The sequence below is a fragment of the Chelonoidis abingdonii genome, chromosome 5 (genome assembly GCF_003597395.2).
Source record: "Chelonoidis abingdonii isolate Lonesome George chromosome 5, CheloAbing_2.0, whole genome shotgun sequence".
In the NCBI taxonomy this organism is placed as follows: domain Eukaryota; kingdom Metazoa; phylum Chordata; order Testudines; family Testudinidae; genus Chelonoidis; species Chelonoidis abingdonii.
The window spans coordinates 22,047,350-22,064,154 of NC_133773.1; the positions used below are offsets into that span (position 1 = coordinate 22,047,350).

Sequence of the window (16,805 nt, forward strand, 5' to 3'; positions counted from 1 at the left end):
GGGTCACTTGCTGGTGAATTCTCTGCAGCTTGAGGTCTTCAAACCACAATTTGAAGACTTCAATAACTCAGACATAGGTTAGGGGTTTGTTATAGAAGTGGATGGATAGGATTCTGTGGCCTGCTTTGTGCAGGAGGTCAGACTAGATGATCATATTGGTCCCTTCTGACCCTAAAGTCTATGAGTCTATAAGATCTCATGACCGTCAGGACACTACAAAGTAAGCCCTGGCTGAGACCAGACTTGAGCCCAAAACCCCATTTCCATCTATACACAAATCTCTCAGGTTAGGGCAGGGGTAGAGAGTTTGAGCCCAAGTCAAGCCAGGACCCGCGGTTTGAGCCTATTGCTTTGCAGTTTAATGGAAGTCCCCCCAACAGGTCCTGGGAGTCTGGCAAAATTATCCCAAAATCCCATGGGCCAATTTCCTCTCTAGCCCAATCGACTCCAGGGAAGAGGAAGCAATCCTTCTTAGTATAGTATAGCAGCTCGGTGAGTCAGCGTTTAACCTTCCATTGGCTTCAGAACACACCAGGAGAGAGCCTTCTGTGCCGACAATAGAGACTGACCAGAAGTCGTCTTTCAGCTTCATGGTCACAGGTGCAAGGCCAGCAAAAGAGCAGACTTCAGTATGAGGACCAGGAATGACCATGCATACCAGCAAATAACGAAGAAACTGGAAATGATGCAAATTTACTGGATCAATGACCAGTGCAGGGAACAGATTAAGCGTCTCAATATTGAGTACAGGAAAACCAGAGACCAGAAACGCACCACAGGCAACCCATCACCACACCTATTTTATAAGGAGTTTGACTGGGTGCTGTGCCGAGCATGGGGTCAATGGCGGTGCATGATGACCTGGTCAGCCAGAATGGTGCCTACTGGCCCCAGAACCCAGCATGAGGCCTGATGGAAGCCAGCAGCAGGTGCCGAGTGAAGACAGTGAAGTGACCTGTTGCATTCAGCAGCCCCTCGCTGTCACATGCCCATTCAGAGCGACATGGCTCACCTTGGGCAGCACAAAGAGACAGCAAGCTACAGTAATGCAGATAGCACTGATATGGAATCCATACAGATCTGCAAACACCTCCACAGAGATTTCAGTCTGTCAGAGCACATTCAATCACCATTCTGAACCTGCTGGGAGTGTAATTAAATTGTCTTCTGTCAGGGCCTCAGAAATCAGGACAGAGTTTCATGAGCCTAGGAAAAAGGAAGTACTCAGGGTCCTCCAAAACAACGGTGGGGACAGTAATTCAATTTATGACGATGTCATTTGGTGGAAATAGTGTCCCAACCTGTCCATGAATGTAGACTCCCAACCGGCAAAAAACTCTGGCATCATGAACTTTTTCAGTCCACCCCCTGTTGACAATCATAAATCAACCTCTGTGATCCACAAAAGCCTACATCTTTGTGGTTTATGTACTCATGTAGAACTCGAGGATGGCAAACTATGGGCACAAGTCCCACCAATGGCCCCGATGCAGACTGGAAACCCCATTCTCTCTAGGCCAGCAATTACTTCAGGAATATCCCATCACACTAGGGTAAACCACATGCGTCATTGTCTCAGAAAACCTCTGCCACTGCTTTCCCACAGTTGATTTTCTGACACTCAACTGGTTAGCAACAGACCTGTAGCGGTCTGGGGTAGCCAGGTTCCAGATAGTTAAAGCAATCCGCTTTGGGACCAGCAAGGGTGCTCTCATGTGTGTGTTTTTATGCTGGAAGGTTGAGGTAAGCAGCTCGCAAAGTTCCAGAAATGTACCTTTCTTCATGCGGAAGGCTCTGGAATATCTGCTAATCACCCCAGGTCTGCATGACAATGGGATCCCACCAGTCTGAGCTTGTGGCCATGCTTCAGAAGCGGCTGTCTATCTGGGGGGCATCAGCGGCTATACCAAGTGTCATATGCAGCATCAACTAGTTTGAGTCTGAAGGTCTGCGTGCTTCTCCTTCTCCATCACAAGCTCTATGAGGAGCCTTTGGTGGTTCAGAAAACACAGCTGAAACATCCACCCACATCCCAGGGGGCAGGGATAGCTCAGTGGTTTGAGCATTGGCCTGCTAAACCCAGGGTTGTGAGTTCAATCCTTGAGAGGGCCCATTTGAGGATTGGTCCTGCTTTGAGCAGGGGGTTGGACTAGATGATCTCCTGAGGTCCCTTCCAACCTTAATAATCTATGATTCTATCTCATGCATCCTGACAGAGGAGTGAAAGTGCAAGCAAGAGAAGTTCATCAAAAGACTTCTCCTCCATGTTGCTGGGTCCCATAGCTAGGAGCACAAATACCAAAATGACTGCTTGGCAGGATGTGTTGTGGGCTGTTCAAACTTCCTGTAAGGTGCAGGATGGACAGTTGTGTTTTCTCACAATGCATCACAGTCAAAAGGCGAGAGCAGCCACATTTCCGGAGGGCGCTAGGGAGCCTGGATCTGCGTGCTGCAGCGTGGACATCAGAGATCCAGGCTTGAGCCTGGGTCAGGAAGTTCTTAAAACAGGTTTAACAATCAATCAATGTAGACACTCAAGCCCTGGGTTCTTGAAGCCAGGGTCTGTTGATTCGAGTCCATTAACCTGGGGCTTACATTACCATCTAGACAAACCCCCATGCTAAATAAGAAATCAGTATCAAAACTAAAATAAAACCCACAAACAAACATTGCCAAAGCAAATGCCTGGCTAAAATTCCTTGCAACTCACCAGAAAGATAAGTGTATGTGCTGTAACGTGGGTTTGTTTATGGAACAGCAAAGCTTGGATCAGCACTAAGGACCTTTATTGTTCTCTCCGAGTGGGTTAAGAACAGGTGTCTGATTTATCTATTTATTGTAAAGTAATCCATAAATAGAATATGATCTCAAAGAAAAACATGACCTAGATGTGTGAGAAATTCAAGCTCTCCAGACTAGCATCTCATGTTACTCTTGCTTTGAGTCAGCCCTGAAAAAGTAGAAGTTGTGCTGCTGATCTGAAAGTCAAGCCCACGCACAACAACAGAAACTTGCCATAGGGAAACAGCCCAAAGATAATTCATCAATTTGAATTTTAAAATAAGTATTTGCCATTTCAGTAAATTATTTACTTTTACATTTACTTACATAGTTCATTCAATGACTGTCCCAGAGATTCCCTATGTACACAACACAGGACCTTTCTAATGACTGGAAATGTGCTATTAACTACACGCAAGCTAGTTCCTTCTAAGTATAGACAATCAGGGCCCAAGGGTGCTTGGACCTGGTAGACTAGACAAAGAATGTGCATAACAGGTAGCTAGAGCTTTTGTCCCCTCTCGTACCTGCACAGGAACCAGTCACGATTGCAGCTACTGGGCTGTCCTGAGAACAGAGACTGCTTACTTCAAAACATCCTGGGGCGCAAGCCACAACCTAAAGAGGTACCGTAGAGGTGAGGCAAGGACCCCAACCTCCATGCTCCGCAAAGACCAGCAGAAATGGCCAGAAATGAGGGGAGATGATGTTGAACTCTCTTAAGAAATAGTGCAGCAGCTGTGCTTAGCCTGTGCACCCAGAAACCCATTCTGCCTTTCTGCATAGCCCCTGGGATAGTGTGACCACTCAGACCCAAACACAGGCCAGTGTGCTATTAGGCACTATCTGTCCTTAAATATATTTAATGATGGGATTTTCACAAGTGCACAGTGTCTGCCGAACTCTGCTCCCACTGAAGTCAGTGGGAGTTTTGCCACTGACTACAATGGGAGAAGAGTTGCACCAATTTGAAGCCCTTTTGAAAATCCTACCCTAAAAGTAGTGAAGATCAATACACCATAGTTCAGAATCTGGTGAACTCCCCATAGTGAAAAACATCTACATTTAACCTGTCTGGAGTAGGTCTGCATGCTTGTAACATGCCCTTCTTCTAAACACGGTCTCAACTTTATCAAACTTTAAAATGGTTATAATACGTAGCTATCACATAGGGTTGCTGTGAAACTTGACTGATCAATTGTGTGACTAATTAACGAGAAGCAGCATGAAGATTGAGGAATCTGAAGAAGAGGACCAATGGGATCTTGGCAACATGAAAACTCTCATTCCCTTTACCCCTCAAATTCTTGTTTCCCATCTGGCAGGGAAACTGAACAACAACAGAATGGTGTGTCTGCGAATATGCCCATTTTACTGTACCTTGCTTCGTGGCGTTGATTTCGGTGCCTCTCTTTGTAAAGCTCTTGTCAGATTGATAGGCAGGGACTGCTCACAACTGGCCTAATATAAGGAGACCCCAAAAATAAACAGACAATAAAAACAGTTAAAACTAAACATGCACACACACACAAATAACTATTTCTATTTACTCAGATAACTCAGCATTACTGCCAAGCACCTGCCTGCTTATATATACACAATAGGTAAAGCTCCCTGATGATTTCAGTGACAAAAATTTGTTGGTTATCTTTAAAGAAGGTACTCGAGAAATAGAGATGGAAGGAGGGAGGAAAAGATCTGCTCTCTGATTCAATCCTAGTTGGGATGTGCTATACCTGAAGTACTCAATTTTATTCTCACAATACACTGAATTTAAATATTCTATCACTTCACATATGGTGCAGCCAAAGTTTACATCATTTGTGCATATGCAGATCTGTGTATTTATTCAGGATTATATTAAGGGCTCATTAAACTAGCTCTCCCAGTGACAAACTATACCAGCAACTTATACTTCGGTTTAAGTTGTGTCTACGTGGAGGGAGGGAGCCTAGCTATGATGGTTAGGGATGTGATTTTCACTTTCCTAATTAATAAAGCTATGCCAACAAAACTTTGCAGTGTAGACCTGACTTTAGTAACACCACCATCTATTGCTTTATAATTTTGCAAGTGCTTCAGCTAAATTCAACTAGATGAACGATTATGTATTAATAACACTAACACAATAACTCTGTTTTACATAAGTACAGTGGGATCCCGGTCCATTAATAGGGCTTCCAGGTACTAAAGTAATACAAATAATTATTACTGATGATGATAATAATAATTAATAATAATACTTAAAGCTGCTGAGTCAAGAGCATTAGAAAGAGATGCCAAAATTATACATGCGATTATTTGAGGGTCATCTGATCTTTCCTGTTCCTGCTTGACTTATACATAGACTAAACATCATAGCATTTCTTTCCCCCTTGGCATTCAACACATTACTGTAGGTCAGTGATCTCCAATGTGGTGCCCGCGGGGACCATGGCGCCCTACAGGGCATTTATGTGCACCTGCCTAGTGCCCTGCAGGGGAGAGAAGCCGCAGCCCCACGCCTGACAGGGACATGGAACTCAGGCTGCGAGCATGATGTTCTCTGTTCCCAGCAGGCGCAGGGCCCGCCTAGTGCCCAGCAGGGGAGACAAGCCGCTGCCCTGTGCCTGACAGGGACAGAGAACTCCGGGGCTGCAGGCTGTGGGCGCCGGTGTTCTCTGTCCTCGCAGCTTCTCTCCGGCTTCTCTCTTCTCTCTGGATTCATATATTATGTTATATTAAATATGATGTTTTTCATATTATTTAATGTACAAATACAAAATAAACATTGAAAAATTGTTAGCGCTCGCCACACTCTTCTGAAAACATGAATGTGCTACTGGCCACAAAAAGGTTGGGGACCACTGCTGTAGGTGAAGCATTTGGAGGCTTGTAAACTTTCCCTTACACAGCTCATATTGCTCATTTGCTGTCCCCTCTCATCTTAAAATGTCATCCTGGCTGAATCACTTTCTGCTCCTATTATAAATATGCCCATCTGCTCATTGGTGGACAACACTGAAGTACAACATTCACTAAACAAGGAAACATTATCCAGAAAGCTAAAGAAAGATATCCACAGGTGCCTTCCCCCACACTGCTCTATGCTTTTTTATTTGAGTCTGCTATCATAATCACTGATTGCTCTTTGGACCAGATGGGAGAGACCTGTTGTTGTCTTGTCCAAATATGGTAATACAGAAAGAAAAGAAAGCCTGCACCGTTCATCAGGGTTACTATATCCTTAAGGTGGGGTTTTCAAACAGGATCAGTTCCCACTGACTTCAATGGGAGAAGAGTTGAGCAATGCTGAGCCCTTTAGAATACCCTTGCCTTAGTACAATGTTAGAATGGCATGGAAAAATATTAAACTGGACATAAGTAGAATGAAGCTGTTCAGAACTTCAAAAGCTTTCCCGGGGCAAGAGACACATTTGGGACTAGAACATGGGTCTTTTCCTGACCAGTGGAGGGACAACTCTCTTGTGTTTGTTACATGTATAATGTCCAGTAACTCGGCAGAGATGAGGGAAGGGGAAGATCAATCGATTAAAATTAGGGAGGAAGGTGAGGGACTTCATCACAAGACTCCCACTGGAACAGTTCTGGGCATCTTTTTCTGGCCATTGTCATAGAAGTGCCTAGGCTGTTTTAAATACTTGCGAGAAGAGGGCTAAGGAAAGGGAGGGAGACTATTATTTTAAAAATTGCTGCATGCCAGATGTTTTCTCTCCAGTAATCTCAGGGTGGAGTTTGCAAAAGTACAACATGGAAATGGAGTTTTACCACAGACTTAAATGGGAGCAAAGTTAGACCAATGCTAACTACTTTTGAACATCCACCTTCATTGTTCTACCTGGAGATAACATGCTTGATTCTGCAAGGGGCTGAGTCCTCTGGCCTGATCCAATTAAGCATGTAGCTAAGATTGAAGTCAAAGGGATCACTCGTATTCTTAAAGTAAGGCACATGCTTAAGTATTTTGCTTTGCTGTCCTCGGTTCAGGGCGCTCAAGCATCCTGAGGATCAGGCTCCAAATGACTTAATTTCCAAACACAATTGCCCTTGATAGTTCTCTCACAAAAATCCAACTAAGCATTCATAGACCAACAGTGGACATAACGGTGTGCTAGCAGCATATGCATTTGTGCAAGAATACTGCTGTGATTTAAAGTACAAAGTGCAGAAATCTGTTTTGCCAGCTAATCCCCTATGTGAAGTGGAACCATTTAGCTGAACAGTAGAAATGGGTGAAGGGAAAAGTACATGCCACATAAAAAGAAAAAGCTGGCAGGAGACCAGTTTTCGTATCACTCCACAGTTTTAAATCCCCTAACTTGCCCTCCCACTCATTGGAATGTACCTAGAGATTGCTTGTAATTTTATAAACAGAGTTTACTTGGTATTTTGCATCCAGGCAAACAAGGGATGTCTGCTCTGTCACTAAAAGGGGAAGAAAAGGACAGTTATATGGCTTTGCCACATCTCCTATAGCAGTTTTTCTCAAACTGGGAGACAGTTTGAGAAACTGCTTGTGTAGGGAAAGCCCCTGGTGGGCCAGACCAGTTTGTTTATCTGCCCCATCCACAGGTCCAGCTGATCGCGGCTCCCACTGGCCGTAGTTCACTGCTGCAGGCCAATGGAAGCTGCTGGAAGCGGCGGTCAGTAAGTCCCTCGGCCCATGCCACTTCCAGCAGCTTCTATTGGCTTAGAGCAGCGAACTGCGGCTAGTGGGAGCTGCGATCGGCCGGACCTGAGGATGGGGCAGGTAAACAAACTGGCCCGGCCCACCAGGGGCTTTCCCTACACAAGCAGCGTCCCCAGTTTGAGAATCACTGTCCTATAGCTAAATGTGGAGCAGAATCAAGTCCTCTTCAACTCACTGCTGAAGCAGGTCCTGTTGTGTTTCAGTGCAAGCATTTACGTGTAATGACACTCTTCTGTGCTGTCAGCTGGTCAGTTATTACAAATTTAAAGTGTTCTGCTAAAAAGATATTTGGGTGGGAGACCTCCAAAGGAAACATTTTGTGTGGCTGGGAGGTAGGTTGCACTTTTCTATCCAAGTCAGCACTCAACCAAGGCCTTAGCTTTCTGCTGAGAGGCACCCTGCTACTGGAGTGTCATCTTTCACCTGAGATATACTATAAGACTAAGGTCTTGATGAGTTTCTGGTCATTAAAAAGCCCACTATTTTTTTTGGAAGGAGTGGTAATCTGGCCAGACTCTCACTGGAGTAATTATATTCTACCTGCCTAGATTCCCTCCGCAATTCAAACTCAATAAGAGGCATTCTTCACTTCTAATTCATAACTGTCGAGTAGCATTGTTGATCACTGCTAATCAGTAGTCACATTTCATCACAGATGTGATTGCATAACAATGGATAATTGTGTATTATTGGACTGTCTATAATTGCAGTTTGAACAGCACTTTGAGATCCTCTAGAGTGAAAGGCACTAGATAAAAATGGAAGGAAGCATTATTATTGGGTAGGCTTCTTAAACCACTGTATTCACAGGTCAGGTGATAAATGGCAATAGTGAAATGGGGAACTAATTTATATTTTAATTATGTGTGTTATTTTTCAGTTTAATGCCACAGAACTCAGTCAAGATCACATCTAAACACCCTGAGAATTCTGCTCTAAAGCATAATATGAGTAACATTTTCTTTTAGCATACACACACCCACAGTGCAATTCATACACAGTAGTCCAGTTATATTGTCCCCTTTTCTGGATGGATTGTCATGTAATAACTAGTTCTGATGTGACACTACTCCACAAATGCAGAAATTAGGAGGGTGCACTGAGGTTTTATTTTATGGCTCTTGTAAATCAGAGGTATGCACCACATGATAGATATCTAATCTGTACACATAACCTTCTTGTTAATGTGTGCCTACTCTACTAGTTTCTCTCTTCTTATCTTTACGCTGGCAAATACCACCGAAAGGAGTCACTCCCAATTTGACAATTATGCATCTATATGATAATGCTCCAGAAACTTTCTCAAGGTAACTGAACGGTACCCAAAATTAAGGAACAACAGCCTTGATGATTTTTTCATTACTTTGATATTGTAATCTTACAATATGGCCTGAGTAACAAGTAGCATGCAGCTGTGCTGTCCCAGGAGCAAAGCAGGGACTGAACTGTAACTTGGAAAGTCTTCGTTCAGTCCCTGCTTCCGTACTGATCCATGGGGAAAGCCAGCCCTCTCCCTGGCACATCTTATATTCCTGTGCACAGCGACTGAGCACGTAGGGGGTGGAGCCAATGTCCTGTCCACACTCTTACCCATCTGTGAGAGAGGTGAAACACACGCAGGGATGAAGATGCTCATTCCCTGCCCTCTGCAGACAAACAGCAAGAGTCACAATCTCACCTTTGATATTTTACATTGTTATAGCATTGTGGAGTCACTTCTCTTTTTTCCTTCTCATAAAGCTATTTACTTTTGGTTTCCTCCAAAACATTGAATTTCTCAAAATTCTTGCACTTTGTACAATAATAAAACTATGAGGTGCTGAGTTTTAAATGCTTTGCATCTTGCACGGTTTTCGCATTCAAGTGTTTTTTCAAAATGCAACTCAAAAACCGCCTGTGATCTTTGCATGGTCTTAGTTGAATAAGCCACATTTTTATTTTTAAAAAGAGCACATTCTCTTCCTTTAAGGAAGCAAAGGGTTTTATTTGTAGGCTGGGCAGATCTTAAGATACCCCGGCCACAGGGCGTCACGCGACACGTGAGGTCAAGAAGGTGATGAGCATACCGGAGTTCAAGGGAAGATGCTACAGTTCCAAAGTGAGAAGGGATGGCAAAAGCCATAATCCCCTTGTATCATGTTTTACCAGCAAATACCCAGAATAGGCCTGGCGCCTGTTCTAAAAGTAGAGCATTATGTATGCAGGATGTGAGGACAGCTGGCAATCACGTGCCTGAAATGCACTCATGAAAGACAGGGGAGATACAGGGGAAGGGAAGAAAAGAAAAGTCTATACTAAGGCTCTGTCTAAGAGCAGGTTCCTGATTTCAGCAACAAAACAGAAGCACAGAACCACACAAAAACACAAAAGGCCTTTGTCCAAGGCCCTTGGCACTTGCCCCAAGCTCTGCGGCAGGAAGCTTTCTGTGCCAACACTGATGTTTTTAAAAGTCTAAAGAGGCGCTGGACAAACACATTTTTTAATTACTTTTCTCCATCTATTTACCTCTCTGTTCCGTCCCCTGGGCTCTTCATGTAGTGTTTCAAAATAAAGGATTCCCACAGAATTGTGTCCCAATGCCCTAGTGTTGCAGCACACACCCAGGAGGAAACAAGGCTAAAAACACATCAAGAAGGGTGGAGGAAACATGCAGACACAGTGATATGGGGTCGGAGGGACCATGGCCTGATAGCACCAGGTGGTTATTTTATTTAACAACATTTGTTATATTATACAAACTTGATTTTGGATTTGGGGGCAGAAAGACAACTTGGGGTTAAAGTATGAGAACAGGAAATGTGGGATGAAGGGAGGAGAGAGGGAGCAGCGAAGAGGAGAGATGGGCACAGTGGACAGGGAAGGTGAGGTTGGGCACATGGAGGACTGCAACGATAGGAGAGGGAGCTGGATGAAAGGACAGTACCAACCACGGGCAATACAGATAATGACGAAGGGGTGGAAATACCCCACATTCAAATTTATGAGTCCAGGGAATGATGATGTCAGGAAGCTGCAAAGGCTCCCCTCAGCTGCTCTCCATGTGGAAAGAGGGTTGGGAGGCCACTGAGACTGGCACCCTAGGATGAACCAACTGGACCCAGCAAAGAGGAGTTGGAAAGCTCTGTATTTTCAAACTGTAGCCAGTGCTCGTTCCACCAGATTCTGTCCTGGTTCATACCCCATGCAACACCACAGAGTATAACGGGATTGCACGAGGGTGTAAATCGGAACAGAATCTGGACCAGACTCTTTACTTGTGCAAACACTGGAGTGACTAAGTCTCCCACTAGCCAGCAGTCCTGGGAATTACTCAGTAGCTTTGCAAGAAGAATAGACTTTGCACACAAACCACATGCACGTTGCTGGACTACATGACCCAGAGCAAGCCAATAAATCTGTAAAGTAATTGTATTTTTGTGACAGGGAGCAACGCGCTTCTACCTTCTGCTGATGCATGAGCTTTTGTAATCTGGAACCTCAATGACTTTCTCCTACATACTGAACTAATTTATTATCATTCCTTTTTTAAGTTCCACTGCGCCATCTAGATTTTATTACACAATCAGCAGATTTAGGGACATGTGCCAGGACACAAGGAAGGTGACTTTTAGAAATGGCAGAACACACACCATCAAAGGGCCCATTAAGTATTTAAGAAGCTTTGAGTAAACAGGTTGCTCTTATTCCTTTTGCCTGAGCATTTGGTGTTACTCACAGTCGATCTGGTATGATCTAACCAAACTTTAGCCACTGAACCTTTGCCAAAGTGGCCCCTGGGCTTTATACTTGCTTGTCTTGGACACCGACCTCAGTCCCTCCCTCCACCCCACCATTATTAGATCCACCTTTTTATTTTAAATGAATACAATTATTAGAGATGTTTCCTGTTTAATCATAGGCACTCCCTATGTTAATTTAATAGAGAATAAACGTGTTAAATAGAATAAACTCCCAAGGCATCAAAAGGTAGCAGAAAACTGACCTGCTAAAGGACAGAGTTGTTAGAAGAGTGAAAAGGTGGCAGCAGAATATGAAGGTCAATATCAGAGAAATGTATTATACCAGCATCAATGCCTCCCATCCAGCCTGTGAAGATTTCTAGACTGCCCCCTGCATGGTCTCACCTGTATCACATCAAAAGTCAAAGGGCAACATTCCAGGTACTCACTTTCACTAAAATAATTCTTGCTAGCTCTTCACATGCATGATTTTCATCATCCTTCTGTGTGCACTCCAGCTCAAACAAGGTATTATAGTTTTCCAGCATTTTGGCCATTATTTTGTTGCAGATTTCCTGTTCCTTCATACCTTCAAATCCAGAAGGCACGCTACAAAATTGGATGAAACATCAAGCAGAGCATTAGAAGGACTCAAATACCAGTGATCTTGCACATAGCCATCATATTGTAACAGATATTCTTGCTGGTACATAGAAAAAACTCCTTTTACCTATGGATAGACTTTCAATGAAAGAAGGTCCAAACATTCAAATTTTACCTTGTTTACAATTATTGCAATTTGTTCTCAATTAGTTTGACCTGCTATTAAAAATGTGGTCACACCTTATATTATATGGTACATTTATAAATAATTTACAATGAGTTTAGCAATTGTTAAATAGAGGTTATAAGCATATTACAGACACGAGCAGTATGTTGTACAGATGGTTATAAGTAATCTGTTAACACGTTGGACTCTAACTACAACCAACTGATTAGCCATGTATTAATCATTTATCAACAACTGATTAGCAATTACTCATTTATAACCCCTTAAACTATTTATAAGTGGACACTTAAAAGAGTGACAAAAGAGTCAAAGAGTGACTATTTATAAGTGGACACTTAAAAGAACAAAAATGCAAACATTTAAAAGGACAGCAGCAACATGTAATCTAGTCAATTTAAAAAAAAATTAAAACTTAGTAGAAGGTAGTTTCCAGCATTAACCCTGCCCTTGTCTCTCTCTGATAATTTTTGCGGTTTTACAATAATATTTTCTTATTTTTAAAATGTTTTTCTCTCTCCTGTTGCAATGTGACAGACCCACACAAACAACAGGGGAACTAACTACTCGACTAACTATACTGGTGAAACAGACTAATCACAAAAGTGCTATTACATGTACAATATAAACACACTGAAACATTAGAGGAATAACATCCTGTCTCTGTCACTCCCCTTGCTGTCTCAACACTGGGTTCCACTTCAGGGCAAACTGTTCAACAACAGGAAAGTCAACTGCACTGTTTAATAACTCCCTATGCTTTTGCCAGCCTTAATGTCAAATGTAAACGGTGCCTTTGAAAATCCCAGTCCTTCTTGATACAATGTGAATGTACCCGTGATATCAGAGCCCTTTCACCGTAATATCACAGAAAATCCAAGTTCCTCTGTTCCCGAGGGACCAAACACATACCATCGATCCGTTCCTCCCCATATCTTCCTCTTGGCCTCCTTTATCCAATAAGACAACACTAAGTCCGATCCTGTAACAAACTTATCTAGACTTTATTCATTTTAAATGAAAATGTAGCAAGAAACAGTTGAACAAGAATACTAAAGAGACACACAAAGATAAACTCAGGTTATTATTTTATAAAACTTCTGATCAAAGTAACGAAGTCTTATAGGTTCAGCTTCTGAGGCTTACCCCAGCTGTGGCAGCCAAGGGTCCTTTACCTGGCAGACAAAGTCATTGCCTTGTAGGATCCAGTCTGGTAAAAAGAAACTTGTTTCCTTCCATTAGTCAGCTTTTACCCCAAAACCCTGCCATATGACTGTTCTGACCCCAGTGCTCACAGATGCAAAAGATGATGGGGGGAGTCCATGAGATAATTCTTCGGTGAAGTCATCCTGTGTGGGAGTTCCCTCTTCTGCATTGTCCTGTAAGGCTTGTAAGCTGTTTGCTACCTATTGTATTGAGACTCAAGGAGTTTCCTCTGGACATGCTGCTTTTTAATGGGCATCAACTGACCACTCTCTCATCTAAGTGGTGTGCCCAAAACTCAGCAATGACTCATTATCATGGAGACTGTCCCAGACATATGAGAGTTACATAACACACATGGACAGATATTACTCTCAGTAGGAGAAATACAGAGATTAGCATGAGTATTACAGTCATCTGTTCACCAGCATTTAGAAAAGTCCAAACACTATATATTTTACTGCAATTTTATTAACGTTCCACCAGCATTAAGCCTGAGAGACTCTCAGTTGATATGTAGGCCTAGAGTTGGCTGAAGCCTTTATAGTCTCTCTGATTGGTCTTAGACCTGGTCTAGACTACTAAGCTATGTCAACAAAAGCTGCCTTGCATTGCCCCAGTTGTGCATGCATCTACACTTAAATTTGCCTCCCACTGATGTAAGTGGCCCATTATGCTGACACAGTAACACCATCTCCACGAGTGGCATTGCAATCTTTACTAGTCACCAGTTCATTTCATATACAGGAGGTCAAGTGATAGAATAGATATCTGATAATTACCACTGAAACCCAATTGTGCAACAGAAACTCAACAAGTGGGGCAAATATAAAAAATAATCTACCTAGATATGCAATAGCCTACAAAATGCACCAGAGGAATGGCACACCTGCAAATATTTTCATGTTACTTAGGAACACGACTGGGTGCAATTTTGGTGTTATCATCCCATGTCTAACATTAATAATTTGAATTATAAGTAGTAGTGTGCTAGACTTCTATTGAATCAATTATGTTCATTCCCACTGGCTATCACATTACTTCAGATTTCCACTAACACTCTACAAACATTCCAGACATTTTATTTACATAGACACACAATTTTACAACGCAATTCTACTCTTAACGACAACTATTTGTTCCTTTCAAGCATTCAGAGTCATATCTGCCAACAATAGTGAGAAAAATAATGTTTTTACTGCACTTTACTTCTGCTCCTCCTTCAGCTAAGAGAGAATGAGCTGAATTCTATTCCATTTCATGCATCATCAGATTTACTAAAATCCAATCACTGGCACTTCTGCACCACAACTGAAAGATCACCGAGGGCATCATGCAATAACAACAGAGTTGTAAGTCCAACAACAGAGTTGTAAGTCCAACAACAGGTGTGACCAGGGGCCTAGCTTGCCCTACCTTGTAACCAGAGGCCTTGAACCTTTTTAGCGGTGCTGACGCACATAATGGAAATAAAACATGACTCTGATTGCAGGGTGAGTCTGAAGAGCTGACAGCTAGAAAAGTAAACGTTTCTTTACTTGTAAACTGAGCATTTTTAACCTAGAGATCAGTAGAAGACAAAAAACCCCACAAATTACTTTTCGGGAACGTTTCCCCTCCCTAAAACATTATTACTGCCTCTAAGGCCATGATAGCCTAGTTTGGATGAGGTTATGAGTGAAAATTACACTGGTAGTGGGTTCACATCACAAAACTAACACCTAACCACACACAAGAGGCAGCCTGTAGTCTGAGGAAGCAGCCTAGGTCTACAGGAACAGGTGTGTTACAGGTCAACGACTGAGCACTAACGTGAAAACTTTAATCTCCAGCCAGTAATATTCATCTCTCACCTTCAAAAACAGTAAATCCACTCACAGAATATAAACAAATAAACAAAAAAACTAACACCTCCACTTAGGTAACAATGCTAAAATGCTACATTGCTGGGGATTAGAACTAACTTTGGAATGCTTTAGAAATGATAAATCTTCAGGCTTTGCCTCAGGTTATGTTGTTCTCACTCAGAATCTACAACAGAGCTGGCCACACGATTGGTTTCCCTGTCACAACTTCTTGCACTATTGGAACTCCCCAAAGAGGGCAAACACTAGGTCTGATCTAAAGTCTACGGAGGTTCATGGAAATCTTTCCTCTGACTTCAATGGGTTTTTGACTCAGTCCCATTTCGCTCAAGAACAACTTTTCCAGAACTCACTTAGCATCTTACAGGATTATAGTATTGTAACTAATAATCAGATGCCAACAATTATATTATGGCAACTTAATTTATACACGAAAAAAGTGAGACAATATTAAAAGTTAAGGCCCTCAGAATAACATTACCTCCTCCACGTTACTCCAACTGTGTAGTAAATTGTAAATGTAACTGCCTAATTAATAATAGTTATTCTATAGATATGTGAAATAGGAATGATTTGACATCTCTGCGAATCTTAGATTTTTCATTTTCTGGTATTTTCCATGTTGCAGTTTACTGCCCCAACATAGCACTGAAATAAGGAAATTAAATGCCCAAAACTTGGTATTTTTGTGAATGGGAAAAAGAAACAAAGAGGACTCCCTAAAACTCCCCCACTCACATTCATTATTTCTACTTCTCCTCTCCTCCTACTGACATCCATCCAACTTTGCAATATGTCCAGAAACAGACTCCTTTTGATCCCTGCCCTGTGAGGAAAATCCCTGTGAGCCCTGCCCATCTCAATGAAGGCTCCAGTAGCATCACGGAGAAGGAGTGGCTACAGAGGCTCCCCTCATACCTCACTGATGAGCCGTTCAATGGGGAGCAGAAACAATGCTTAATCCTACTTTGCTGAACATGTACAGTGGGGACCAGAGGAGTGAGCTGCTGTAGCTGCGGCAGTGCTAAAGTCCTGACTAGTGTTGAGTCTAGCAAGAGAAGGGAAATCATACCCTTTGGTCACATCTTTGTGGAGAAATACACGGGAAAAATCAACAACGCTTCTTCCCAAGCAGCACCAGGGACTAATTCCAGTCCAACCCATAGCAAGGCAGGACAAATGTTCAGAAATCCCCTCATGCCTGGCTGTGACAAAATGATGTTTGTATGTAGGTCTGGCTCTAGTGCTGGCCCACACATAGGATCTTGGGCCTAGCTCTACTGCCTGATAACACGTTCTTTTTTTAGCTCAAGCATTAAGGGCCTGTGCTTTGGAGCTGTAGGACCAGAATTTTACTCCTGGCTGGGCGATTTTATCAAGTAACCCATATCTGTAGCATTTGGATTTCATTATATCAAGACTTCCTTAGACTCTGCAAAAGTCTTAGACATTTCCTACTCATTATGCTCACAAGCAAATATTTCAACTCTTGTAATTTTATTTTAAACTCAGAATTTTCTTCCTTCACAGTTGACAATAACTATTCCTCTTTGAGGACTAGGTATGTGCCTCCTTTAAATTTTTTGTCTAAGGGTATGTCTATACTACCTGCCGGATCGGCGGGCAGCGATCAATCCAGTGGGGGTCTATTTATCGTGTCTAGTCTAGATGTGATAAATCAACCCGAGTGCTCTCCCGTTGACTCCTGTATTTCACCACCGTGAGAGGTGCAGGCAGAGTTGACGGGGGAGCGGCAGCAG

General features: G+C 42.7%; 1 protein-coding gene across 6 annotated transcripts in view; it reads right to left on the reverse strand.

Moving 5' to 3' along the window:
• Nucleotides 1–16,805, reverse strand: part of FAM13A (family with sequence similarity 13 member A) — a 239,073-nt gene that overhangs the window by 166,189 nt on the left and 56,079 nt on the right. For 5 of the 6 annotated variants that reach the window (XM_032767562.2, XM_032767545.2, XM_032767535.2 and 2 more), the window contains 2 exons: nt 11,640–11,799; nt 4,162–4,242 (listed from right to left, as the gene is read on the reverse strand). In XM_032767562.2, coding sequence (XP_032623453.1) covers nt 4,162–4,242; nt 11,640–11,799 — 241 coding nt within the window. The remainder of the gene's footprint in view (nt 1–4,161; nt 4,243–11,639; nt 11,800–16,805) is intronic. The other variant, XM_075066152.1, reaches the window with a different exon arrangement.